Raw genomic sequence first — 25,437 nt, 5'->3', positions numbered from 1 at the left:
CTTCTCGGACACATGGCGTCCTCAGTCCATCTCACACCAATGGCCCGCCTGGCCATGAGAGTCATGCATTGGACTCTGAGATCACAATGGATTCACGTGACTCAGCCTCTGTCAACTATTGTCCACATCACCGACGCACTCCGTCTGTCTCTCACCTGGTGGAAAGATCAGAACAATCTCCTCCAAGGACTGCCTTTTCACCTGCCAGATCCTCAACTCATTCTCACCACTGACGCTTCCAACCTCGGCTGGGGAGCTCATGTGAACAATCTGCAGTCACAAGGATTTTGGTCTCCAGAAGAAGCCAAACACCAGATAAATTTCCTGGAGCTTCGAGCGATGCGATATGCTCTCAGAGCTTTTCAGGATTGCCTATCAAATCACGTCATCCTGATTCAGACGGACAACCAGGTGGCCATGTGGTACATCAACAAGCAGGGAGGCACAGGCTCCTTCCTTCTGTGTCAGGAAGCTGCACAGATTTGAGCGGAAGCGCTCTCCCACTCGATGTCCCGCAGGGCCACCTATTTGCCGGGAGTGCACAATGTCCTGGCAGAGAAACTGAGTCGTGTCTTCCAACCGCTAATAGAAAGCAACATTTGCTTTCTATTAACTATAGATAGAGATTGGGTTCTAAATTCATACTTTAGAAATATCAAAGAGAAATTCTGTCAATTAAATGTGAGGCTTTTTCCAGATGTTATTAAGGAAACACAGACAAGAAGAAAGCAATTTCTGTTAATGAGACCAAAACTTTTGCAGATTGGAGCTTTATTCAAACTAAGATTCCCTTGCAAATGCTGCGTATTATATCAAAATGTTAGGTATTGTTTTTTCCAACCTTCACAACTGACAAAATTTATAATAGATAGAACTAAGGATGAAAGCTTGGTGTCAGCAACCCCTTAAAGAGTTGCGAATGGTTCTCAATTATAAAGTAAACTCCCCTGTTTAAGATTGTGTGGTATTTCCTTTAGAATTTTGATTTTTTTTGGCTTTTCGATAACCTTCAATATGTTCAAGGTGAACCCCTTCTTTAGAGGACTTTGGAAATTATGGTTCAAGAATTTAAAGAATATATTATAAATCTGTATCAGTAATAATTTTCTGGAAACCATATGTTGTAATATATCAAGGAATTCCTGATTATGTAAATCGGAAATTGATAAAGAAAAAAAAAAAAGAAAAAATATGGGATTTGGCAGCCCTTTTTTGACTAATCTTGCAAGTAAAGTTTCCAAATTGTCACCATGCTCGTAAAACTTTAAGTGCAAATACTTTAAGGCTCGCCCAATCCCGTCCATCTCAAGAGACTTCAGTTCCCCTCTCTTGGCCTCTAATATTTTGAACATGCAGGGAGATCGGTCAGACTTGTGTTGTTTTTCCAACTTATCAATGCCAGTGAGTGGTTCAGCTGCTTTCTTCCCATGCACCCTCCGTAAGTGACTAGCGTAGGATGTAATCTTTCCCCTTAAAAAGGCTTTAAAGGCTGCCCATCTGAACCCAGATTTATAATCTTCCTCATGATTAAACTCATTAAATTCAGCCACAGTTTATTGAACCAGTTTAGGAAACTTCGTTATCAGCAAGCAGTGAGATATTTAAATGCCGATTAAAAGATCTCTGTGCACAGGAGCTGAAGTGAAGCTGGACAGAGACGGGGTGGTGGTCTGAGAGAGTACTAGCAAGCATTGTGCTGTTTTGTACACTGGAAAAAAGGTTGGACGTGCACATAAAATAGTCGATCCTGCTATACATTGAATATCTAGGGGAATAAAAGGTGTAATCATATTCTGTGGGGTGTTGTCGTCTCCATACATCTATTAAACCAAAGGTTTTAATAAGATCGATTTCATAAACATGGCCAGCCATTCCTGTCCCCTGCAGAGTAGTTTTGTCTAAGGCTGGATTGAGACAGAAGTTCCAATCACTCCCACCATCAAAGTTTAAGAGCCAAAGGATGCAATTTTATCAGTTAAATGGTGATAGAAAGTGGTCCGAATTAGGCCCATATCCATTAACCAGCGTAAAGGTTAAGTATACATTCTAGGATTACATATCGACCTGCATCATCAGAATAATATTTCTCACAGGACAAGCAGGATGGTAGTCCTCACATATGGGTGACATCATCAGGATGGAGCCCAATCAAGGAACACAAAGTTTCTAGAACTTTGAGTGGCACCACTGAGCATGCCCAGCATGCCCCTAACCCTGCAACTAGCAGGGGTCCCCCTTCAGTCTCTTTTTTTCCGCGCAGCTTTGGCCACGCGGAGTGAGTAGCTCTCTCACGGATTCCTGACAGGAATTTTCCTCAGTCAATAATTTCAAAATTTGCAATAGTTTTCACCCCGGATGGGGTCCCCTTGTATACCGTCGATACCCGTGACCGTCCGGTAAGTTTTTACTAACTTCTCAGTCAGTTACCGACAGTCACCGACTACGTCGCGGTCTAACTTTTTCAACGGCAGCGATGGCGACGGGTTTTCGTACGTGCCCAGACTTTCCTCGGACAATGTCCATCACCGACCCTCACCAGGTTTGTGTGCTTTGTCTGGGCCCTACTGACGATGTGGATACATGTACCAATTGTGCCCAAATGACCCCCAAGGGTCGTAGGGCTCGTTTGGAAAGATGGCTTTATTATTTCATACCAAGCAACTTCCTTCAGCTAAGGCTGCCAAGTCATTGACGCCGTCGCCCACCAAATCTTACCATCGGTCGGATACCCATGACTCCCGATCATCATTGAAGGCTTCTGCTTCTGGCGAGCATTGAGACAAACATTGTCATCGACATCGAAAGACCTTGCCGTCTGTTCCAGGTGCACCAGTGGCTTCTACAGCTTCGACCGAGCCACCGAGAAAGAAGGCCCGTGTCGAGGAGCCCCCATTCTCCTCCAGGCCGGGTATACCGAGCCGTTCCCTGCCTTCGGTGGGAATGGCAGCCGAGACTCCACGTATACCTGTGGACACTCTGGTGACGCCCATCCAGCCTCCCACTCTGGACCTGGTCTTAACAACACCAGTGTTCCATGAGACCGGATGGTTCGAGAGGCAGTGCTTCAGGCCCTCCATGGTCATCCGGTTCCCTGGGCACCAATGCTGACTCCAATGCTTGTGCCGGATCCCACACTATCGATGCTCGCACCGCTACTTGATAGGCTGGAAGCACTCATCAGTGCTCTGCCTTTGGCACCGATGAAAACACCGATTCCTCCTGCTCTGTTGACACCCATCCATCTCTCCTTGGAGGAGGAGGATGCAACGATACCGGATCCGATTCTGGGGCCTTCTGGAGTATTACCACCGATGCGTCCACCGACGTGCCCCATCTCCCTCTGATGCCGCATCGACCTTTACCGATGCGGCATCAGAGGGAGATACTGTCACCGATGCTACCGATGCCTCCTCAGATACCTTCCGTGCCCCAACCTCCTCCGGCCGGGGGAGGCCCTTTCCTACCATCTGGAGGCCCATTATATGCTGGAGACCTACCCTACCAACACTGGTCAGATGATTCATCGGATTCCCAGGATTCAGGAGATATCCCATCTGAACCATCACCTCCAGAGGAAAGGCGGAAGTCCCCGCCAGAAGACCTCTCTTTCATAAATTTTATCAAGGAGATGGCGGAGACCATTCCATTTACCCTCTAGACTGAAGAAGACTCTAGACACAAAATGCTAGAAGTCCTTCAGTTTGTTGATGCACCTAAGGAGGTAATGTCCATCCCTGTCATGAGGTCCTCCTAGACCTTCTTCAGCGCATCTGGGAGCATCCGTGAACAGTCCCACCTGTTAATCGCAAGACTGATGCTACTTATTTGGTCCAGTCAGCACCTGGCTTCCAGAAAACTCAACTGTCCCACCATTCAGTGATGGTGGAATCCGCCCAGAAGAAGGCCAGAAGACAACGGCCTCATTCTTCCGCGCCTCCAGGGAAGGTGCAAAAATTCCTCGATGCTTTTGGTCGTACAGTCTTTCATGGGGCCATGTTAATCTCTCGTATTGTGGCTAACCATCTCTACATCTCGCAATACAACAGGAACCTATTTAAGCAGCTTCAGGAACTTTCTATTCCCTCCCTGACCAGTTCCGGGATCAGCTCAATTCTATTCTTAAAAAAGGCCTTGATGCTGGCAAGCATGAGGTGCGCTTCGCTTGTGACATTTTTGACACTGCTTCCAGGGTCTCAGCGGCTGCGATAAGTGCCAGGAGGTGGACATGGCTGAAATCCTCAGATCTGCGTCCAGAGGTTCAAGAGAGGTTGGCAGACCTCCCCTGTATAGGGGATAACCTCTTCGACGAGAAGATTCAGGAAACAGTCGCTCAGCTCAAAGATCATAATGAGACATTGCGACAACTTTCTGCTGGGTACACAGAGTTCTCCACCTCTTCTAAACACCCATTCAGAATGGAGGCTAAAAGATCCACCTTCAAAGCACGCAGATTCTATCCTCCTCCAGCTTGGTCTCGTCCAGTCAGACCATATCAGAATGCTCAACCTTGCCAACCTAGGCCTCAGAAGACACAGCCACTTCAACAACCTGGTCCTTCTTCGGGATTTTGACTCCCCACTAGAGAGGAATTGTCCACTCCCACTTCTGCCATCTCTACCAGTAGGAGGCCGTCTCTGCCACTTTACCAACATGTGGCATACGATCACTACAGATTAGTGGGTCCTGGCGGTCGTAGCTCAAGGTTACCATCTAACCTTCCTCTCCATACCGTCAGACTCTCCATCTCGTCTGGAGGAAATAAGATCCCTCCTTCAAACCAATGCCATAAAACAAGTTTCCCCTCTACAAAGGGGAAAGGGTTTCTACTCCCGATATTTCCTAATACCAAAAAAGTCGGGAGGCATTCACCCAATATTAGTTCTTTGTGCCCTGAACAAGCATCTACGAAAGGAAAAGTTCTGGATGGTAACCTTAGGCTCTCTACTCCATCTACTCCAACAGGGAGAATGGCTTTGCTCTCTAGATCTAAAAGATGCGTACATGCACATAGCAATTACCCCGTCTCACAGAAAGTACCTTCAGTTCCTCATCAGAAACCGGCACTTCCAGTACCGAATGTTACCGTTCGGTCTTGCATCGGCACCTCGTGTCTTCACGAAATGCCTGGCAGTAGTAGCAGCATACTTAAGGCGATTGGGCACACACGTCTATCCTTATCTAGACGACTGGTTACTGAGTGCCCCCTCCACGGAGGCGGTTCTTTAATACCTCCATCTCACTTTGCGACTACTACTGTCCTTGGAATTTCTAGTCAGTTATTAAAAGTCCAATCTATCTCCATCTCAGTTCCTTTCCTTCATCGGAGCGGATCTCGACACTATCCAAGCAAAAGCTTTTCTTCCCAGGGACCGTGCTCACATGCTTGCTGCACTTGCACACACTTTGCAGACTCACCGAACCACGTCTGCTCTTCATGTTATCATTTTGTTAGGACACATGGCATCCTCGGTCCATGTTATACCAATGGCTCGACTTGCCATGAGGGTAACACAGTGGACCTTAAAGTCCCAGTGGTCTCAGGCCCACCATCCGATGTCCAACATTGTCCATGTCACTAGCTGGCTTCGTCTCTCGCTGTCTTGGTGGATACAAGAGTCCAACCTGCTCAAAGGACTACCTTTCCAAGCTCCAGATCCTCAGATAATTCTGACAACAGATGCTTCCACTCTAGGTTGGGGTACCTGGTCTGCAGCGGAGTCACAACATCAGATACATTTTCTGGAGCTCAGAGCAATCAGATATGCCCTTCTAGCCTTCAAAGATTGCCTATCCAACAAGACAATCCTAATCCAAACAGACAACCAGGTAGCGATGTGGTACATCAACAAGCAAGGAGGAACTGGCTCTTACTACTGCATCAGGAAGTAGCACAAAATCTGAGTGTCAGCTCTCTCTCATTCCATGCTACTGAGAGCGACCTACCTGGCGGGCGTGAACAATGTACTAGCGGACAAGCTCAGTCGCACATTTCATCCCCACGAGTGGTCTCTGAATTCCACGGTGGCGGAAAGCATATTCCAGAAGTGGGGGTATCTGAGTATAGACCTCTTTGAATCAATTCACAACCGCAAAGTAGAGAACTTCTGCTCACTACATTGCAGTCACAAAAGACCACCAAGAGACGCCTTCGCCCTCTCATGGACAATGGGTCTCCTGTATGCCTATCCCCCACTTCCACTCATAAGCAAGACTCTCGTGAAGCTACGTCGGGACAAGGGATGCATGATCCTAATAGCCCCTTACTGGCCTTGCCAAGTGTGGTTTCCCATTCTTTGCGACCTCTCAGTTCGTCTACAAATTCGCCTAGGTGCAGATCCATCCCTAATTTCACAGAACCACGGACAGCTGCGTCATCTGAACCTCCAGGCTCGGTCTCTGACAGCCTGGATGTTGAAAGGCTAATATTACAACCACTTGCTCTCTCGGACCCATGTCCTGGTAGCTTCACGGAAGCCTTCTACAAGGAAATCTTACCATTCCAAATGGAAAAGGTTTTCCTTATGGTGCACATCAAAGGAAATAGATCCCTTTACTTGCCCCACTATGAAGTTCTTAGACTACCTCTGGCATCTCTCAGAGTCTGGTCTCCAAACTTCCTCCATTAGAGTTCATGTCAGTGCGATAGCCGTGTTCCATAAAGGTACAGGAGATGACTCCATCTCAATGCAACTCTTGGTGGCTCGCTTTATGAGGGGTTTGCTACACCTAAAACCCCCACTGCATCCTCCAGCCCCGAGTTGGGACCTCAATGTGGTTTTAGCATGATTAATGAAACCTCTGTTTGAGCCTCTGCACTCCTGCGAGCTGCGCTATCTCTCTTGGAAAGTGCTCTTTCTTCTTGCAATAACATCCTTTCACAGGGTCAGTGAGCTACAGGTGCTGGTAACTTACCCACCTTACACGAAATTTATCCATGATCGTGTGGTGCTTCGCACTCATCCGAAAGTTTTGCCGAAGGTAGTCTCTGAATTTCATTTAAATCAATCCATTATCCTACCTACTTTCTTTCCCAGACCCCACTCACATCCAGGTGAGCAGGCTTTGCATTCCTTGGATTGCAAGAGTGTGCTAGCCTTTTATGTGGAATGCACTGCGGTCCATAGGAAGTCCACCCAGCTGTTTGTCTCATTTGATAAAATTAAACTGGGAACTCCGGTGGGTAAGCAAACCCTGTCCTCCTGGTTGGCGGACTGTTTTTCTTTCTTCTACCAGCAAGCGGGTCTTCTGCTCCAGGGGCGCGTGAAAGCGCATTCTATTCGAGCAATGGCAACGTCGGTAGGACACCTTCGTTCTGTACCTCTTGCTGACATCTGCAGGGCTGTTACAAGCAGTTCTCTCCATACCTTTGCAGCTCATTATTGCCTGGACAAGGCTGGCAGACAGGATTCTATCTTTGGCCAGTCTGTTCTGCGCAATTTATTCTCAGCTTAATACCCAACTTCCTTCCAATGGCCTGTTGGGAATTTCAGGCTGCCCTCTTAACCAAACCCACTCCTGTTGTGCCTGTTGCATGTCTTTGGGTGCTTTTGGTACTTTGCTCGGGCATCCTGAGCTCGGTACTCACCCATATGTGAGGAGTCGGACTATCATTCTGCTTGTCCTGTGAGAAAGCACAGTTGCTTACCTGTAACAGGTGTTCTCACAGGACAGCAGGATGTTAGTCCTCACGAAACCCACCTGCCACCCTGCGGAGTTGGGTTTGCTTGCGATTTATTTTATTTTTCGCACATACTTTTTACTATAAACGAGACTGAAGTGGGACCCCTGCTGGTTGCAGGATTAGGGGCATGCTGGGCATGCTCAGTGGTGCTAGTCAAAGTTCTAGAAACTTTGACAAAAGTGTTCTGTGATTGGGCTCCATCCTGATGATGTCACCCATATGTGAGGACTAACATCCTGCTGTCCTGTGAGAACACCTGTTACAGGTAAACAACTCTGCTTTATTAATCTTTAGAACACAAGCACCCTGGCTACATGATGAATAGGAGGAGTGATACGCTGCACCTACCCATCCCATTTTTAACTTCTCATGTTCTTGTGATGATAAGTGAGTCTCCTGCAGCAAAAGTATTTGTGCTTTGTTCCTGCGAGCAAATTGCAGGATACTTTTTCTTTTAATTTGGGATGAGATTCCACGTACGTTTAGTGAAACAAAGGTAATATAATCAGTCATAGCGCGACATTAGAAAAATGAAAAAAAAAAGAAAGGACAAAGAGAGATAAGGAGCCACATGTGTGAACATGAGAAGCCGTATAAACAAAGTTTTGTCGCATCTGAACTAGAAGAGTAACACATACACCAGGGACCATGAATACAAATTGGCTGGAGAACTCCCACTTCATCACCTGAAATACCCAAGAATCCTCCAAGAAAAACCCCCAACCAACACAGCCAGCCCAAACCAGTTACCTAGGTAATACTACTCTAAGTTGTAAGGTAATTCCAAAAATTAGCCCAACTGATCCATTACCCTTTGGGTGGGAACTAAATTGTGATACAAGGGGTAAGCCACACCTTACACTAAAAACCCCCAACTACTGAAACCCCACTGCAGCGATTCCAGAAAACCAGTTGCCCTCCATTCTAAAACTATGCCCCAAGAGAACCCACCCTATACAGCTCAAAGAGCACAACATTCCTGAAGAAACATCATGCCTTTGCCAACATGATTGGAATGCCCAAAAGGAAAGACTAAGTGCAAAAAGCCACCCGGGGCAGTGTGAAAAAGGGAGGAGAGAAAAATTATTTGAGAAATTGAGGAGAATAAAAAAAAAAAAAGGTTCCCAGCTAGACACATATATCTACCCACACAGCTTTAGAATAACACAGGTACTTGTAGGTCAGGAGACAGAGCTGTGGCCACCAGAAATGTTGAAAAAGCAATAGAGTTAGGAAAGTCCTTTGTGTGGTCCATCTCCCGCCATCCTGAGTCCAGCCGCTGGGGGGAAAGGATGGTGAGTTTCAAAGCTAGGCGGTTAGCGAGTCAGCAAGGAGAGAGAACGTTGATGCAAGTTCTCAGAAAAATATCTCAGCATCTACCGTCACACAGTCAATGTTCAGATACCTCCTCCAGCGCGTGTGCGCCATACAGATTCCTGGCGTAGGGGGTCAAAGCTGTTTTCCTTGCAAGCCTAGAATGCTGGCTCTTCACCATGTGCGCATGAGTCATGCGCACATGGAGAAGAGCCAGGCCTCTATCTGCCCGCCCTAGGACCTAAAAACAGCCTTAAAAAAAATAGAGGCAGAACAAAGATGAAATAAAATATCTAAAATATAAGTGCCTTTGGGAAAATGAAAAAGAAGAAAACGAAACAAACCACTATAATCCCAGCACAGAAAAGGGGAAAGAAAAGAGGAAAGAAAAGCCAACCGCTCCACCCACTCTATACAGCCCCGATCAGCCCTGATCACCCCAGCCCCAGGAAAGGATTACAGAGACGGATCAAGGCACTAAGGAATAAAGAAGGGGGAGGAGGAGAACAAGGGAAAGAAGCAGGTCGAGCACAGAAAGCCCCCACATGATAAAAAAAAAAGCAGAGAGAAAATTAAAACTGAGAAATCAGGTCTCATGGAGGATGGAGGCCACAAGCTGTCGTCTAACAGGCCGCGCGTCCCCCGTCTCCTCCAGGAATTGGTTCGTCTCTGTCAGTGAGTCGAAAATTCTGACTGTTGTTTCAGCGTGACCTTCAAGCGTGCCGGATAAAGTAGCGTGTAGACCAAGCCAGGTTTCTGTAACTCTTTTTTAATTGGTCCGTATTCTACTCTACGTTTTTGTGTGGCTTCGAAATCTTGAAAGAGCATAACATGTTAGCCACAGTGGGTGACTTCATCCATCTCATGGGCTTTGTTTAGGATCCGTACTTTTTACTGATAATGGTGCACTTGCATGATTATTGATCGTTGGCGACTGCCCGGCCTCAGCGGTGGTATGAGGGCCCAATGCGCCCGCTCAATTTTAATTTGGCCTCCTTTTATAGAGAGGCCAAGTGTGTCAGGGAGCCATTTTTCAAAGAAGGCAGTCGGATCAGCGCCTTCATCTCCTTCAGGGAATCCAACCAGCCTAATATTACGCCGACAGCCACGATTTTCAATATCCTCGATTTTCTCGCTCAGCGCTACACATTGCCGTTCTAACTTCTCTACTTTGCTGCAGGCCGCAGTTGCCACGAACTCCAAGTCCTCCATCTTTGTTTCCATAGAGTCGATTCTGGTAGTTTTGTGCACTGTGAAGACTAAGGATGATATTTTCTCCACGATGATAGCAAGTTCATTATTGATGGGGCGGTGAGCTTCGTGGAGAAAGTTTCAAAAAACATGTTAAGCTGCGAGGTGGCATCCAGTGGCGATGTAAGCACAGGCCCAGGGCCGGAGGAACCACTAGGCGAGCTAGGGCGCCGCGATTTAGAGGGCGTCGCAGCAGGTGGCAGAATTTTGAAAAGGCAAAAAGTGCCGGTGGCCTTTAGCCCCTACCATGTGACAGGGTCTACCGGTGCCATTGGTTGGCCCCTGTCACATGGTAGGGGCTAAAGCCCCCGGCGCCATTTTGGTTAGTGGCAGCCGAGACCCCGGGAGTGGCAGATTGCTCCCGGGCCCCCACCTGGACCACCAGGTATTTTGTAAGTTTTCTTTTGGCGGTCGGGGGGGAGGAGTCGGGGCTGCAGCTGGGGGCGGCGCAAGGCTGAAGGTGCCTAGGGCGCCCAATCCCCTTGCACCAGCCCTGCGCAGACCATTCTTCCTCATCCACTCCTCTGCAGCATCCCCTCTGCCAGTCAGTGCCTTTTTCCCAGATCATAGCTGTTTAGTGGAGTGATCATCCCACATGGTAGGCAGGGATTTAGTCCCTAAATCTTTAGACGTGCTTTAGATGCAAGGAGATGGCCTGAAACCCGAGGATTCTGAAGGATTATAAACTGAAGCCTGGGAGCCAGAGCGGGGCACTTCCTCCCTCTTAGCTGCACATCACGTGCCCCCCAGAGGAAGCCATTTTTGGTTTATCAGTATTGCGAGGGGCTCAGGCAGTGATCTGACTGGATGAAGAGGAAGGTGAAATTGCCTGATAATTTCCTTTCCTTGAATACAATTAGACCAGTCCAGAACCCTCCCTATGCTGCCGATATCTATCAGTGTAATTACCATATATATTCTATGCCTACTACAGAATTGTCTTTCAGGCATGGATGCGGAATTCAGAAATGTAATGTCTGTTGATACTTCGTTGCAGGTGAGTCCTTTCTTATTTGCTGTTGTGGGGATATTTTCTCTTTCTGCTTCCTCTTTTCTTCTGGAGGTTCACTGGTTAAAAAACAAAACAAAAAGAACCAATTATTGTTTTTTGTATTAAAGTTCCCCACAGTTAATTTGATAAAAGAATACTGGCAAGCTGGTGCTAGCATGGAGGCATATAAGAGGTAACATCAGCAAATCTGTTGGTCTCTGTCTCCATCTGCTGAGTTGACGTGTGCTACCAGGTCTGGTTTGACTATATTCAAGGAAAGGAATTTAACATGTAAGAAGTAATTTCACTACTGTATAGCTTTTATTAGTTTGATTTTTATAATTGGAAAAATGCTTGTCCTTAGAAGGTTAGGAGTAGCATTTTGATTTATTGTTTCCATTATTCTAGGAACTGACCAATTTAGCTCGAATACCTCATTTAAAGGATTTGGGTCTCAGGGATCCTCAGTATCGTCCTAATCCTGTCTGTCTTCTCTGTAATTATGCTGTACATGTGCTGTTTCATATACCTGAGCTGCAAAGACTTGATACATATGATGTGTCTCATAAACAGATCAAGGATCTAGCAGAAGTAAGTACGGTTTCATACACATTTATTCTTGTGTTTGTTTGTGTGTGTTTGTGTGTGTGTGTGTATGTGAGACTATCCTCCTCACATTCCTAGATAGCAAATGTGTTCAGCTTTGCTCCTCAGTACTATAAAAAAAACCCACCCCTACCATAACATTATTTAACTAATTAACTGCAAGAAAAAGTTTTTGGGCAGAAGGTGGTAGTTTGATCTATGACTCAAAGAAGGTACCAATTTACCATGGCCAAATCTTAATCATTAACTACCACCAACTCACCTCATATCTTGCCAGTCAATGTTTCCCATCAAAATATTTTTTTGAAAATAATTTTTTCAGCATTTAAAATACTGACAATGTGCCATCTCTAATATTTTTATATTATTCCAAAATGGTGATACTTAGTCAAATATTGCTTGTATGCTGTCTAGTTCAGCTGATTTATTAATCCCACCACAGCAACCCAACGTGGTCATGTTTCAAAATAAAGTCCTTCATCAGGGGTTGAAAACTTTCATTTAGTATGTAAGCTTCAAGCATCATTATGACGGTTTTCTCTATCATGAACTTCACCCTACTTGATTGCCAAACTATTTAATGGTGTCCATTTAAATTGACCCATGTGACCTAGAAACTGCCAATCCTATTACTTGTCAAGGAACGTCACCCAATCGTAGACCATTCTTGAGCTTGCGGCATATAAAATCCATCACGGCAACAATGTCCAATCAAGTTCTTCATTAATACCCAAAGGTACAACACTCTTGAGTGTTTGCATCCAAAAATGATCCCAAATATTCAATCACACTATTAAATCACCACCTCAATGAGACACTTGCACTTGATGTATTATCATCCATTGTAATTGATCGAATGTATGCTGATGCTCAATAAAATGTTGTACCATCGGTGCACTCAATGTCCATGTATGCAGTCTTGAACAATGTTCTATCTATTTCAGTTTAACTGAATGTGTGGTATGGCCAACATAAAGTTCAGGGTATGCACAAATCAAAGAGTATTATATATTGGTTGAACAACAACCTGTCTCTGCTCTTCTCCTCATGTGATACCCAGTTACAGGATCTACTCATTCAGTACCCTTAATTGTGCTATTATAGAAGCTACACTTGTTACATCTCTGATGCTCAGCTTTTGTATGGCTGGATATCATTTACACAAAATGCGAGTGGACAATTCAATCACATATATTGGACCCTCAAGACAAAGCTATTAATAGCGGATCCTTAAAAGTCTCATGGAAGGCTAATATGTGCCAATGTTTTCTAATAGACACAGCTATCATCGATGCCACTGTGATGTGTTTCAATACACAAACAAGTCTAGTATTGTCCTTATGGGGTTTATACTGTAACAACACTTGCTGTTGTGGGGAGATTTTCTCTTTCTGCTTCCTCTTTTCTTCTGGAAGTTCATTGGTTAAAAAAAAAAAAACCCAAGAAAGAACCAATTATTGATTTTTGTGTGAAAGTTCCCCACACTTAGCTTGATATAAGAATACTGGCAAGTTGGTGTCAGCATGGAAGTAAATAAGAAGTAACTTCAGCAAATCTGTTGGTCTCTGTTTCCATCTGCTGGTTGACGTGTGCTGTCTGGTCTGGTTTGACTATATTCAAGGAAAGGAAATTATCATGTAAGAAGTAATTTAGCACATTTATATGCCCATCTTATTGCCTTATCAGGGTATCCTCTTGCTCAAAATCTGGCTGACAGGCTGCCTGTTGCTCATATTCATCCAAACTTGAACAAATGTTTCTAATAAGAAAGAATTGACTTACCGGTAACCCTAGTTTAATGGATCTAGCATAATGATTATCAAATCACAACAGGTTGTTCATATCCATTGGTTTCCAATGTACTGTAGTCAAAATATGTCCTTGTAGTTGAAACAGAACCAAATAAACAAGAGTCAAAAGTTACCCCAAAATGAATATCACACAATCAAAGAAGGGGAGGCACAAATAACAGTTTTAAACCCCAATTAGCCTTAATGCACCAACTTAATGAGTCAAAAACGATAAGGTGTTAGCAAGCCTTACGCTGTATCTGCTAACTGATAACAGATCAACCGAACATCTCAATTATTCACCTTAAATAGGAAAAGTTTTAAGAAATTTTTAGATGCAAATAAAACAGTCTAACAATGGACAACAGACTCAATCACAGTTTTTAAAAGAAGCCCTTGTAGTTGAACCAGAACATCCAAATATGATAATATGATATAAGTAATTTATCCCATTGAAATGTGAATTGTGAATTTACATCCAAAGTGTTGCTCCACTGTATAAACGCCTGAGTGGGAACTTTCCTGGGAGGCAATGAACATTCTCATTCAAAGGTGGGGGACACCCAGGTTAGATCTGATGGCTACCCGTGTCAATACGAAAGCGGCTCAGTTCTACAGTCGAAGGAGAGAACATGGAGCGGAAGGGGTGGATGCCTTGGTTCTACCTTGGCCCAAAGACATCCTTCTTTATGTGTTTCCCCCATGGCCACTAATAGGAAAAGTCGTGAGACGATTAGAATCCCACGAAGGTCCGGTGATTCTCGTCACTCCAGAATGGCCTCGCAGACCATGGGATGCGGATCTCATCAACTTAGCGATCGACGGTCCAGTCCGCCTAGGCCACCTCAACAACCTCCTTCGACAGGGTCCAGTATATTTCTTTTTTTTTTTTTTTTTTTTTTTATTTATGATATTATTACACTTAACAATCAAAATAAACATGATTGAACAGGAAACACAAAGTTAGCCTTTCTCCATTTTTCAATATTATAACAAACACAAAAATTCCATCCAAATTACCGGCTAACATCGTAGTTCTCAAGATAGGGGGATCCAATTCTCATGAGAGCTCATTCATAATATAACATTACAGAAGAAATAGTAGTTGGACTTACTACTTAATTAATAGAACAATAGCTTACTTAGGTGAGGATACATCAGGAGGATTTATTTCTATATTGGGAGTCACTCTATCTGATATAAATTTTACAAGTTGGGATGGAACATAAAATGTATAATTAACTTCTAGGTACCTTATATTACATTTACAAGGGAATTTCAGTTTAAATTTTGCTCCCATATTTAAAACCTGGGGTCTCATCAACAAAAATTGCTTCCTTCTCTCCTGTGTTTTCTTCGCTACATCAGGAAAAATTTGTACCTTCATCTGAAGAAATAACTCTTTTATATTTCTGAAATACATTTTCATTACAAGATCCCTATCTGAATCCAACAGGAAGGAAACAATTAATGTTGCAGGTTGGGCCAAGTTAGTGTCCGACGTCTCTAGTAATTCTGAAATATTTAAAGGGGAAAGTATTCTAAATTCCTGGTCTTCAGCAGGTTTTTCCTTCCATGGTATCACATAATGAATTTTTGTTAATGGAGGCATTATCTGATCAGAAAATTTCAATATTTCTTGAGCGTATTTCACCCACATATCTCTTGCTGAGACCAATGGAACCTTTGGAAAGTTTATCAATCTCAGAGTTTTCCCCCGTGCTTGGTTCTCCATATTTTCAAGCCTTTTATCTAGGATTTGGTTTTCTTTAATCAAGTTTGTGTATAAATCTTTTAAATTTCCTATATTTTTTTGCACCGAGTCCATTACACCTTGTTGTTTAACTTTTTCTTCCTGCAGGACTTTAACTTGCAAACCCAGATCTTCAACTTTAGTTACTACAGGGTTTAACTGGAGAGAAATATTTTCATTCAAAACTACTAGCGTTTCCCAAATTGTACTTAAAGTTATATCAGGAGGTCTCACCAATGGAATGAGATTTCTTCGTAATTTAACTTCTTTCTCCGAGTTATCTCCTCCTGAAGTCATCCCCTCTCCTCGCGCTGTAAATCGCTCAGCTCCTCCGATAGCCTCGGGCTCTACCGCGGTGTCTGCTGTTAATTCTCCCCCCGTACTTACGGGCTAGTGACCTCATCAGGTCGCGTCGGAGTCGACTCCCGATGGGCCTCCCTGACCTCCGCGGGGTTTGCTGGCGGTGTTCTAATCACCGGGGACAATGAGGTCTCCAGGTCCCGGAGCGATTCTGTTGGAATAGGGCTCTCATGAACCAACTCCTGCGGGCGTCCTCCCGGCATGGTAAGTCCAGGCACCACATGTGCGTCCATCGGTCCGGTTTTGGGGGTTCCTGGGGGGATCTCTACCGAGTCCCTCTCCTTAGCCCTTCTTTTCCGGACCGAATGCGGCATTTTTCAAGGGGAAAAAGTAGTTTCGAATCCACAATTGCAGAGCGACGCCTCTGTGGTGCTGCTACTCCGCCATCTTGGATCCCCGGTCCAGTATATTTCGACCAGGCGTTTCACTTTTGTCTAGCGGCCTGGCTTATGAAAGGAGGCAATTAAAAAAGAAAGGCTATCCAGACTCAGTCATCACCACCATGCTTAGTTCGAGAAAACCTTCTACTTCTCTCACCTATGTTAGAGTATGGAAGGAATTTGATGCTTGGTGTAGTAAGTCCGGGTTGTCTTTGCGCAGAGCTACAGTTGTAGACATTTTGGCTTTTTTACAAGACGGTTTAAAAAAGGGTCTGGCTTATAATTCGCTCCGCATCCAAGTTGCGGCAGTAGGCTGTTTACGAGGTAAGGAGAATAGTGTGTCTATTGCTATGCATCAGGATGTTGTCCGTTTTCTCAAAGGAGCCAAACATTTGAAAACACCAATCCGGGCTATCTGTCCATCATGGAATCTGAATTTGGTTCTTTGTAGTCTTTGTGCTCCTCCTTTTGAACCCCTTAAGCGAATAACTTTGAAGGACTTAACGCTCAAGGCAGTGTTTCTCGTATCAATTTGTTCTGCTAGATGCATTTCAGAAATTCAGGCATTGTCTTGCCGTGAGCCTTTCTTGAGAATTTCAGATTCAGGTATAGCATTGCGCACAGTACCATCCTTTTTACCCAAAGTGGTTTCCTCTTTTCATCTCAATCAATCTGTTGAATTGCCAGCCTTCCCAGATTTGGATAAATCTTCTTCTCAATCACGAGACTTAAAAAGACTTGATGTCCGCCGAGTGCTTTTACGTTATTTAGAAATCACTAATGTCTTTCGTCTTTCTGACCACCTTTTTGTTCTATGGAGTGGTCCTAAGAAGGGCTATCAGGCTTCTAAGGCTACCATTGCACGGTGGTTGAAGGAAGCAATTGCTTCGGCATACATTTGTAACTGTCATCCAGTTCCTGATGGTCTCAAGGCACATTCGATACGCTCTCAGGCGACGTCTTGGGCCGAGAGTCATTGTGTTTCACCTCAAGAAATTTGTAGAGCGGCGACTTGGAAATCTTTGCACACTTTTGCCAAACATTATCGTTTGGACGTTCGCGCTCCAGACGTTGACTCTTTCGGCAGTAGTGTGCTGAAGGCAGGACTCTCCGGATCCCACCCCATTTAGGGCAGCTTTGGTACATCCCTACTGTCTGGACTGATCCTAGTACGTACAGGGAAAGGAAAATTAGTTCTTACCTGATAATTTTCGTTCCTGTAGTACCAAGGATCAGTCCAGACGCCCGCCCAGTTTTTTTCCGGAGAGTTCGCTATTAAATACTGTTAATTTCTTATTTTGATTTCCTTTTTATATTTTTCCTATGCAATGATTTAAGAAGCTCTGAATATTGTTATGTTATTTTTTTTCAGGTTATGTATTTTTTCTATTCATATATATAGTTGATCTAGTCATTGATTATCCTTATTCATGAGTTTCTGCTTTGTTATTTAAAATACTGGAGGATCGCAGGAGGCACCCTGGGATATGGGAGGTGCTTAGAACTTTGACCTCTGACTCCACCTGCTGGAAGGGAGACATAACCCTACTGTCTGGACTGATCCTTGGTACTACAGGAACGAAAATTATCAGGTAAGAACTAATTTTCCTATTTACATCCAAAGTGTTGCTCCACTGTATAAATGCCTGAAGTTCCATCTTTGTTGCCATTCAGATAATAAAGATATCATCTATATATCTGTACCATTTATTAATGTGCTGCCACCACTCTGAGGGATATATATATTTTTTCAAATGCTGCTATATACAAAGTTGCCACTGAGGGAGCCAATGAAGATCCCATCGGAATTCCATGAATTTGATGTTAATAATTTGGTCTAAATAAAAAATAATTCTTGAACACCACTATTCATGCTAAATCAACTATGAACTCTGTCGGTGTTCTTTGGGGGATTGATTGCTGTGCTAATATGGCCTCCAGCACTTCAAGTGCAGCTTATTGGGGAATGTTTGTATAAAGAGCTTGTATATCCATCATCACCAGTAATACTGGCTGTGCTCCCAAATGTAGCATTTGCAAATTAGTCAAAAAATGTACAGTTTCCTTAATATAGGATGCTGTCTGTGCCACTACTGTCTATAAAATATTACCAATAAAAATCGCTGGAGGGTGCAACACAGACCCATTTGAAAAAACTATCTGCTTAATCAGTGGTACCGTCAAATTTTTATGTATCTTAGAAACCAAATATATAGTAGGCTTCTGTGAATTTTGTATCTGTAAAAACTTTTTTTCTTTACTGGTCAAAAATCTAGCAGATTCAATTAATTGTTTTATTTGGTCTTCTAATAGTTCCATCAGATCTTATGTTAGTGAGTGGTAAAAGTTTGTTTCATTCATAATTCACACGATCTTGTACAACCATGGCTCCTCTCTTATCTACCTGTTTGATCACCAAAGGAGAAGCTGTCACCAATGATGATAATGCCTGCCTATGTTCTTTAATCATATTATGATACCATTTCTCTCCTTTGGCTTCCATTACTTCCAAATCTTTCAAAACCAATTGTTTGAAAGTTAAAATATATGAATCTATTGGTCCTGAAGGATTCCAGGTACAATGAGGCTTAATGATAGATATAAAATAAATTCACTTTCTAAACAGTAGACAAGATCTAATATAGTCTATATTTGACCATCAAATAAAGAAATTTAAAACCACTTGTTCATGGAGTCAATAATAGGTCCACTCAAGACCACGTCTGTGTTATAATCAATTATTTTTCAATAATTTTGAAATGCAAATAAAACTTAACTTATGATGAAAATTAAGTATTCCAAATTTGCTTTCTTAAAACGCCACCCAACATTGCCAGCAATATTCTAGTTTTTTGGGTTTTTTGCATCAGGGACATAAAATTGAAAGAATTAACAGCATGGATATAAACTGTCTATCAAATGGCAATGCGCAGTCATGAAATTCTCAGAATCAATATAAAATACTTTGCAGACTCTAGGAGCACAATATACATTGATAACGTCAAGAATCCAGACAGAAACATTAGGGTGTACTTATAGGCTGTTCATAAGTCTGCCACTTATCCCAAAGCAAATATGTTTGCATATTGTGACAACGTCTCTAATTGGTTGAAACCAGCGAGATACCCAAAGTTGCCAGCTTTATAAACTGGAAGTGGTGGGAAATGTAGGAGTTCCTGTCAATCAACTCTTGTGGTTCGACGAGACCATATTTCACCTGTTTTGCAATATTTACATTGGCTTCCTATTTCATATCGAATAACTTACAAAGTTTTATCCACAATACATAATCTGCTCTATAATCCTAATGCCATCTGGCTATGCTCACTTTTAAGAATTTATAGACCGACTAGGCAACTCCGTTCCTTAGATAAATGTATCTTAGAAATACCAACAATAAAATCTGCTGCCTTATCGTTAACCCGCAATCGAGCATTTTCCGTAGCAGGTCCAAAAATGTGGAATTCACTTCCAGAACAGATTCGACTGACAGCTAATCACTCAGAATTTAAGAAGTTATTAAAAACTCATCTTTTCTCCAGTGCATATAATTTATATTAAAATCTTCACACAACTTATAGCTTCAATCTGTTAAATCTTGTTATGTACCAAGTATTGTAATTATGTAATTATGTTTTAAAATGTGACTAAATTATGCATGTTCAAATATGTGAACCGCCTAGACGGATAGTTTACCTACCCATTGTTGCGGTATATAAGACTTTTAAATAAATAAATAAATAAATAAATATAACATTGGTGAGACATTATAATAAACAATCTAAAAAAGATGTCAATTATATCGATGGATCTGTCCCATTAAGCCTCTCGGTACCATTGAATCTAAATCAAAAATAAATTTCTGCTTATGGTAATTGAGAAAAGAAATGATATTTCTGATTCTAGGTTGGATTTGAACAGTCTGTGTATAGATCATTTGAGATCTTCAAATCTATGTTGATGATCCACATAGTGTTATAATATTGTGGCAGTGAGTATATAGCAATTGATTTTTCTATGATATTTCATCAGTCGTATATAAACACTCTGGCTAGACTCCCTATATAGATTAGCAGACAGAGGCATTGAATGACGTATACCACATTCTTCGCTGTGCAGTCTGAATCAGAATGCCAGGAAATAGTAACATTCATTGTTGGATGAGTCCAAAGAGTACCGGTAATCGTCAAGGTGTTCCGCAGGAGGTAGACCCTTGGGCCGAGGTGGGGTTGACGCTACCCATAGGGGAGGCCCTACAGGTCCCCACCGTCGGTAGGCGGAGCTGGCTGACTGATGGAGGCCGGATGGATCTTTGCCAATACCAGCCCTTGTTCCCCACGGGTTGAGCCCTTGGATGCCGGGGCCGGCTGGAATTAGGTGGGCCTCCATCCGAGGTCTTTTGGGAGATGATGAGGAAGTCATCCAGGGACCAGCAACAGTAGAGATGGAAAGTCTGTACTGGACGAGGCAGAATCCCGTAGACCCAGGTGCCTAAAGGAACAAGAGTCAGACAGGGGGAGCCCGAGTAAAAGCAGGGCGAAGCCTGAAAGGCCAAATCCAGGATTAAGACGGTAGAGGCGTCGTATAACAGGCTGAAGTCAGGGCAGGTGGCAATCAAGGAGCAGTGGCAAGGAAAGGCAGACATCAGGTCCAGGAGATGATCAGTAACGTGGTCGGGCAAGGCAAAGATCAGGACTAGGAGATGATCAATAGCGTAGTCAGGCAAAGCGGAGATCAGGTCCAGGAGAAGATCAATGGTGTGGTCAGGCAAAGCAGAGGTCGGGTCCAAGAGAAGATCGATGGCGTGGTCAGGCAAAGCAGAGGTTGGGTCCAGGAGAAGATCAATGCCGTGGTCAGGAAAGCAGAGGTTGGGGCCAGGAGAAGATCAATGGCGTGGTCAGACAAAGCAGAGGATGGGTCCAGAAGAAGATTAATGGCGTGGTCAGACAAAGCAGAGGTTGGGTCCAGAAGAAGATTAATGGCGTTGTCAGGCAAAGCAGAGGTCGGGTCCAGGAGATCAGTCCCTAAATCAGTTGAGTAGAATGAAGCACAGGAACCAGGAGAAGACTAAACCAGGATCAGGAACATGGAAGGAACAGGAACCAGGAATATGAGGAAATCACCAAGGAGGCAACGAAGTACACGTCCAGGGTGGAGACCTGTTGCAAAGGTGACTAACAGGAGCTGAGCCCGGCCTTATATACTGGAGCCCAGTGACGTCATCATCCGGGGCCATGGGTTGGATTCCCGCCGCGGCCCCTTTTAAAGGAACAGAGATGCATGCACATGTGCCTATGGAGGAGCGCGGTGCGGGATGGCGGCATCTGTCCACAGACCACGTGGAGAGGCCTGCCGTGGAGCACAGGAATCTGCCGTGGAGACAGGAGCGCCGGGGTTGGCCCAAGGTTGGAGACGGCGGCCCACAGCCGCAAGGGAAGTGGAGCCAGACACTGGAGCAGGCTGAAGAGGGTAAGAGCCTGGCTGCGGGCCTGCCACGACCGGTCACACGCAACAGTACCGCCCCCCTCTTGAAGGTCTGGGTTTGCCTGGATGGGCAAGGTGAAACTGTAGGAGGAGGTTTTTATCCAGGATGTTTTGAACTAGCTCCCACAAATTCTCTTTTGGACCGTACCCTCCCAGGAAAGGAGGTATTCCCACTGACAGCCCCTATGGTGGACATCAAGGACTTTGTGGACCTTGTAAGTGGTGTTGGACTCTACAATCAGCTGAGAAGGTTCATGAATCTTATGAGAAGGCCAAGAGAGAATGACTGGCTTCAAAAGCGACATGTGAAAAGTGTGAATTCCCAAAGTTGGCGGCAGCCGAAGCTGGTAGGTAACAGGTCCAATACGATGGATGACTGGAAAAGGTCCAATATATCTTGGTGCGATCCTTTGGGAAGGGATCTTAAGATTGATGTATCATGTACTTAACCAGACCTTTTGACCAGGAAGAAACTCAGGAGCAGAGCGTCGATGAGTATCCGCAGACTTCTTAGCCTGGATCGCGACCTGGCGCAGGCGAAGGTTAGCTGATTCCAGAGAGCCTTGAGGGCATCTGCAGTAGCTTGTGCAGCTGGAGAAGGTACTGACAGCAGTATAGGTAGTGGAGGCTGGGGCGGCTTACCATAAACAATGGAGAATGGCGACGATCCTGTGGCAGCGGCAATCTGGGAGTTGTGGGAGAACTCCACCCAAGGAAGAAGTTCTGACCAGTTGTCCTGCCAATCGTTAATATAGGTGCGGAGAAAGGCCTTTAGAGAACAATTCATACATTCAGCTTGACCATTGGCCTGTGGATGGTAAGCTGTAGTGGGCTGATATTGATGCCAAATTTATAACATAGAGTGCGCCAATAGCGGGCGACAAACTGGGGGCCTCTGTCTGAGACTATGTCCTTGGGTAAGCCGTGCAGACGGAATATATGAAGGAAGAAGAGGTGTGCCAGTTCTGGAGCAGAAGGTAAGCCCGCAATGGAACAAAATGGGCCATTTTTGAAAACCTTTCGATGGTAACCCATATGACTGTGTGATCTTTAGACATTGACAAGTCCACAATGAAATCTGTGGAAAGATGTGTCCACGGTTCCTCTGGTGCAGGAAGTGGTTGGAGCAGACCCCAAGGTCGACCAACTGGGGGCTTTTGTTGAGCGCAAGTATTGCAGGAATAGACGTACGCTCTGGCATCAGAGACCATAGTGGGCCACCAGAAGAATCGCTAGAGTAACGCAAGAGTTTGCGCCCGTTCTGGGTGTCCAGCAAACTTAGAATCATGTGCCCATCGGAGAACTCTTTCACGAAGGTGACGGGGCACAACAGTTTTCCCAGCCAGAACTGGGAGAGTCTCAGGCAAGCAGATACAGGCAGGGTCGATGATGTGGCTTGGCTCTTCAGGAACATCTTCGGATTTGAAGGAACAAGATGAGGCATCCTCCCGGAGGTTCTTCTCTGCTGGGCGATACCAGAGTACAAAATTGAACCTAGAAAAGAACAAGGCCCATTGGGCTTCACGGGTGTTGAGATGCTGGGCTTGATTCAAGTGTTAAAGGTTTGTGATCGATGAGAATTGTAAATTTGTGCTGGGTGCCCTCCAACCAAGGACGCCATTCCTCCAAGGCCAGCTTAATTGAGAGTAATTCTCGGTCTCCAATACTGTAATTCGGTTCTGCAAGGGAGAACTTACGAGAAAAGAAGGAACAGGGGATTAGGGACCCGGATGCAGAGGCATCTACTTCGACCAGGAAGGGGTGGCTTGGGTCTGGATGATGAAGGCATGGTCCAGCAAGGAAGGCCTCTTTAAGGTGCTGAAAGGCTGGTAGGGCTTCCGGAGTCCAATTCTAAATATCTCGGCCCTTACAGGTCATCGCTGTGAGGGGAGCCACCAGAGTCGAATAGATGAAAATGAAATGGCGGTAGTAGTTTATAAATTTGAGAAACCATTGCAAAATTTTGGAGGCCTACAGGCCGAGGCCAGTCTTGGATTCCCTTGAGTTTCTCTGGGTCCATGGAAAACCCTTGTTGTGAGATAATATATCCCAGAAATGGCAAACTAGATTGTTCAAAGAGACACTTGTCCAACTTTGCGAAGAGTTGGTTCTCACAGAGACGTTGGAGGACCGTGCTCACATCTGCACGGTGCGTAGCGAGATCCTTTGAGAAGACAAGAATATCATCAAGTTATGCCACTACCTTGATGTACAAAAGGTCTCTGTAGATCTCGTTGATCATTCGTTGAAATACAATTATTATTTACATGTAAACCGCCACCCGGCGGTAGTTACCTCTGTTATCTGTGAACCGGAGTGATATGTACTTTATACAGGAACTTCCGGTATATAAAAACCAAAAATAAATAAATAAATAAATTATTGTATATATAATATATAATAACAATTATTGAATTGTTATATATTATTTGTTTAACACAGTTCCTATATTTTCTCTCTCCCATTACGCTCAACTACCTTTGTTCTTCCCGCTACTTATGCGCTTGCTTTCACCTGCCCCCCATCCTCTCCTTTTTCCAATCCTGCTCCCCTTCCCCTCTCCCTGTTATTTGTAATTTTCTCTTTCATTGCTACAAAGTTGATTGTAAACCGGCATGATATGTTCTATGAATGTCGGTATATTTAAAAGCATGTAAATAAATAAATAAATAAATAAATACAGCGGGGCATTACAGAGGCCAGAGGGCATGACCAGGTATTCGTAATGCCCGTACCTGGTATTAAAGGCCGTTTTCCAGATGTCTTCAGGGCGTATGCGTACCAAGTTGTAGGCTCCGCATAGGTCTAATTTAGTAAAGATGGAGGCCCCTTACAGGCAATCGAACAGTTCAGAAATCAAAGGCAGAGGATACTTGCTTTACGAGTGATGGCATTCAAGCCACAGTAATCAATACATGGCTTGAAGGATCCGTGTTTCTTCATGACGAAGAAAAATCCCACTCTGGCGGGAGAAGTTGATAGTCGAATGAATCCTTTAGCCAGGTTCTCTCGGATATACTCCGTCAAGGTTAGAGTCTCTGGTAGTGCAGAGGATAAGTCCGCCCTTGAGGTGGCGTAGTTACAGGCAAAAGCTCGATAGGACAATCAAACCTCTGAAGAGGTGGAAAGATATCAGCCTTCAGCTTTGAGAAGTCTGCATAAGGAGCTGGGATGCCACAGGCGGTGGTCGCTAGAGCAACTGTAGGAGGCAGTACCACCTTTTTTCAAGCAAGTCTGATCACAAGCTGGACTCCATTCAATCAGCTGGAGAGACCCCCAGTCAAACTGGGGAGAATAACGTTGAAGCCAAGGTAGTCCCAGGACTACAGGATGAATCCATTTCTCTAGGACAAGAAATTCAATTTCTTCTACATGAAGGGCGCCAGTAAGGAGGTGAACTGGCTCTGTAGTCAACGGCTCACCATAAATAGAAGCAATACACAAGGAGGTTTCCCAGGAACGGGTATCAATACCCAATAGCTGAACTAGGTCCTTGAGAATAAAATTTCCCCCTGCTCCAGAATCTATCAGAGCAAGGACTAGGAAGAACCAGGAGTCCCAGGTCAGCGTAACTGGTAAGATTAACTGAGGGGCCGGAGATGTAGCACCCAAGTTCAGGACCCCTACTGAACTTAGGCTCGGACGTTTCCCAGATGAACTGGGCAGATCTGAAGACAATGGCCTGATGCTTCGCAATATAGATATAGGCCTGATTGTTTCCGCCTGAGGCGCTCTTCTTGGGACAGCCACCCACGGTCCAACTGCATGGATTCTTCCTCTTTAGCCACAGAAGTGACCCTGCCGGTGGTAGGGCTGGTGGCCAGTGG

The 25,437-nt window shown here is 44.4% G+C and overlaps 1 protein-coding gene across 1 annotated transcript in view; it reads left to right on the top strand.

Moving 5' to 3' along the window:
- Window positions 1–25,437, top strand: part of LRRC9 (leucine rich repeat containing 9) — a 1,004,248-nt gene that overhangs the window by 180,769 nt on the left and 798,042 nt on the right. The window contains 1 exon segment of the mRNA XM_029598189.1: window positions 11,646–11,828. Coding sequence (XP_029454049.1) covers window positions 11,646–11,828 — 183 coding nt within the window.

This window comes from Rhinatrema bivittatum, chromosome 4, assembly GCF_901001135.1.
Source record: "Rhinatrema bivittatum chromosome 4, aRhiBiv1.1, whole genome shotgun sequence".
NCBI classification, from domain to species: Eukaryota; Metazoa; Chordata; class Amphibia; order Gymnophiona; family Rhinatrematidae; genus Rhinatrema; species Rhinatrema bivittatum.
Note: the sequence above shows the minus strand (reverse complement) of the source record. Positions and strands in the feature narration are given on the sequence as shown.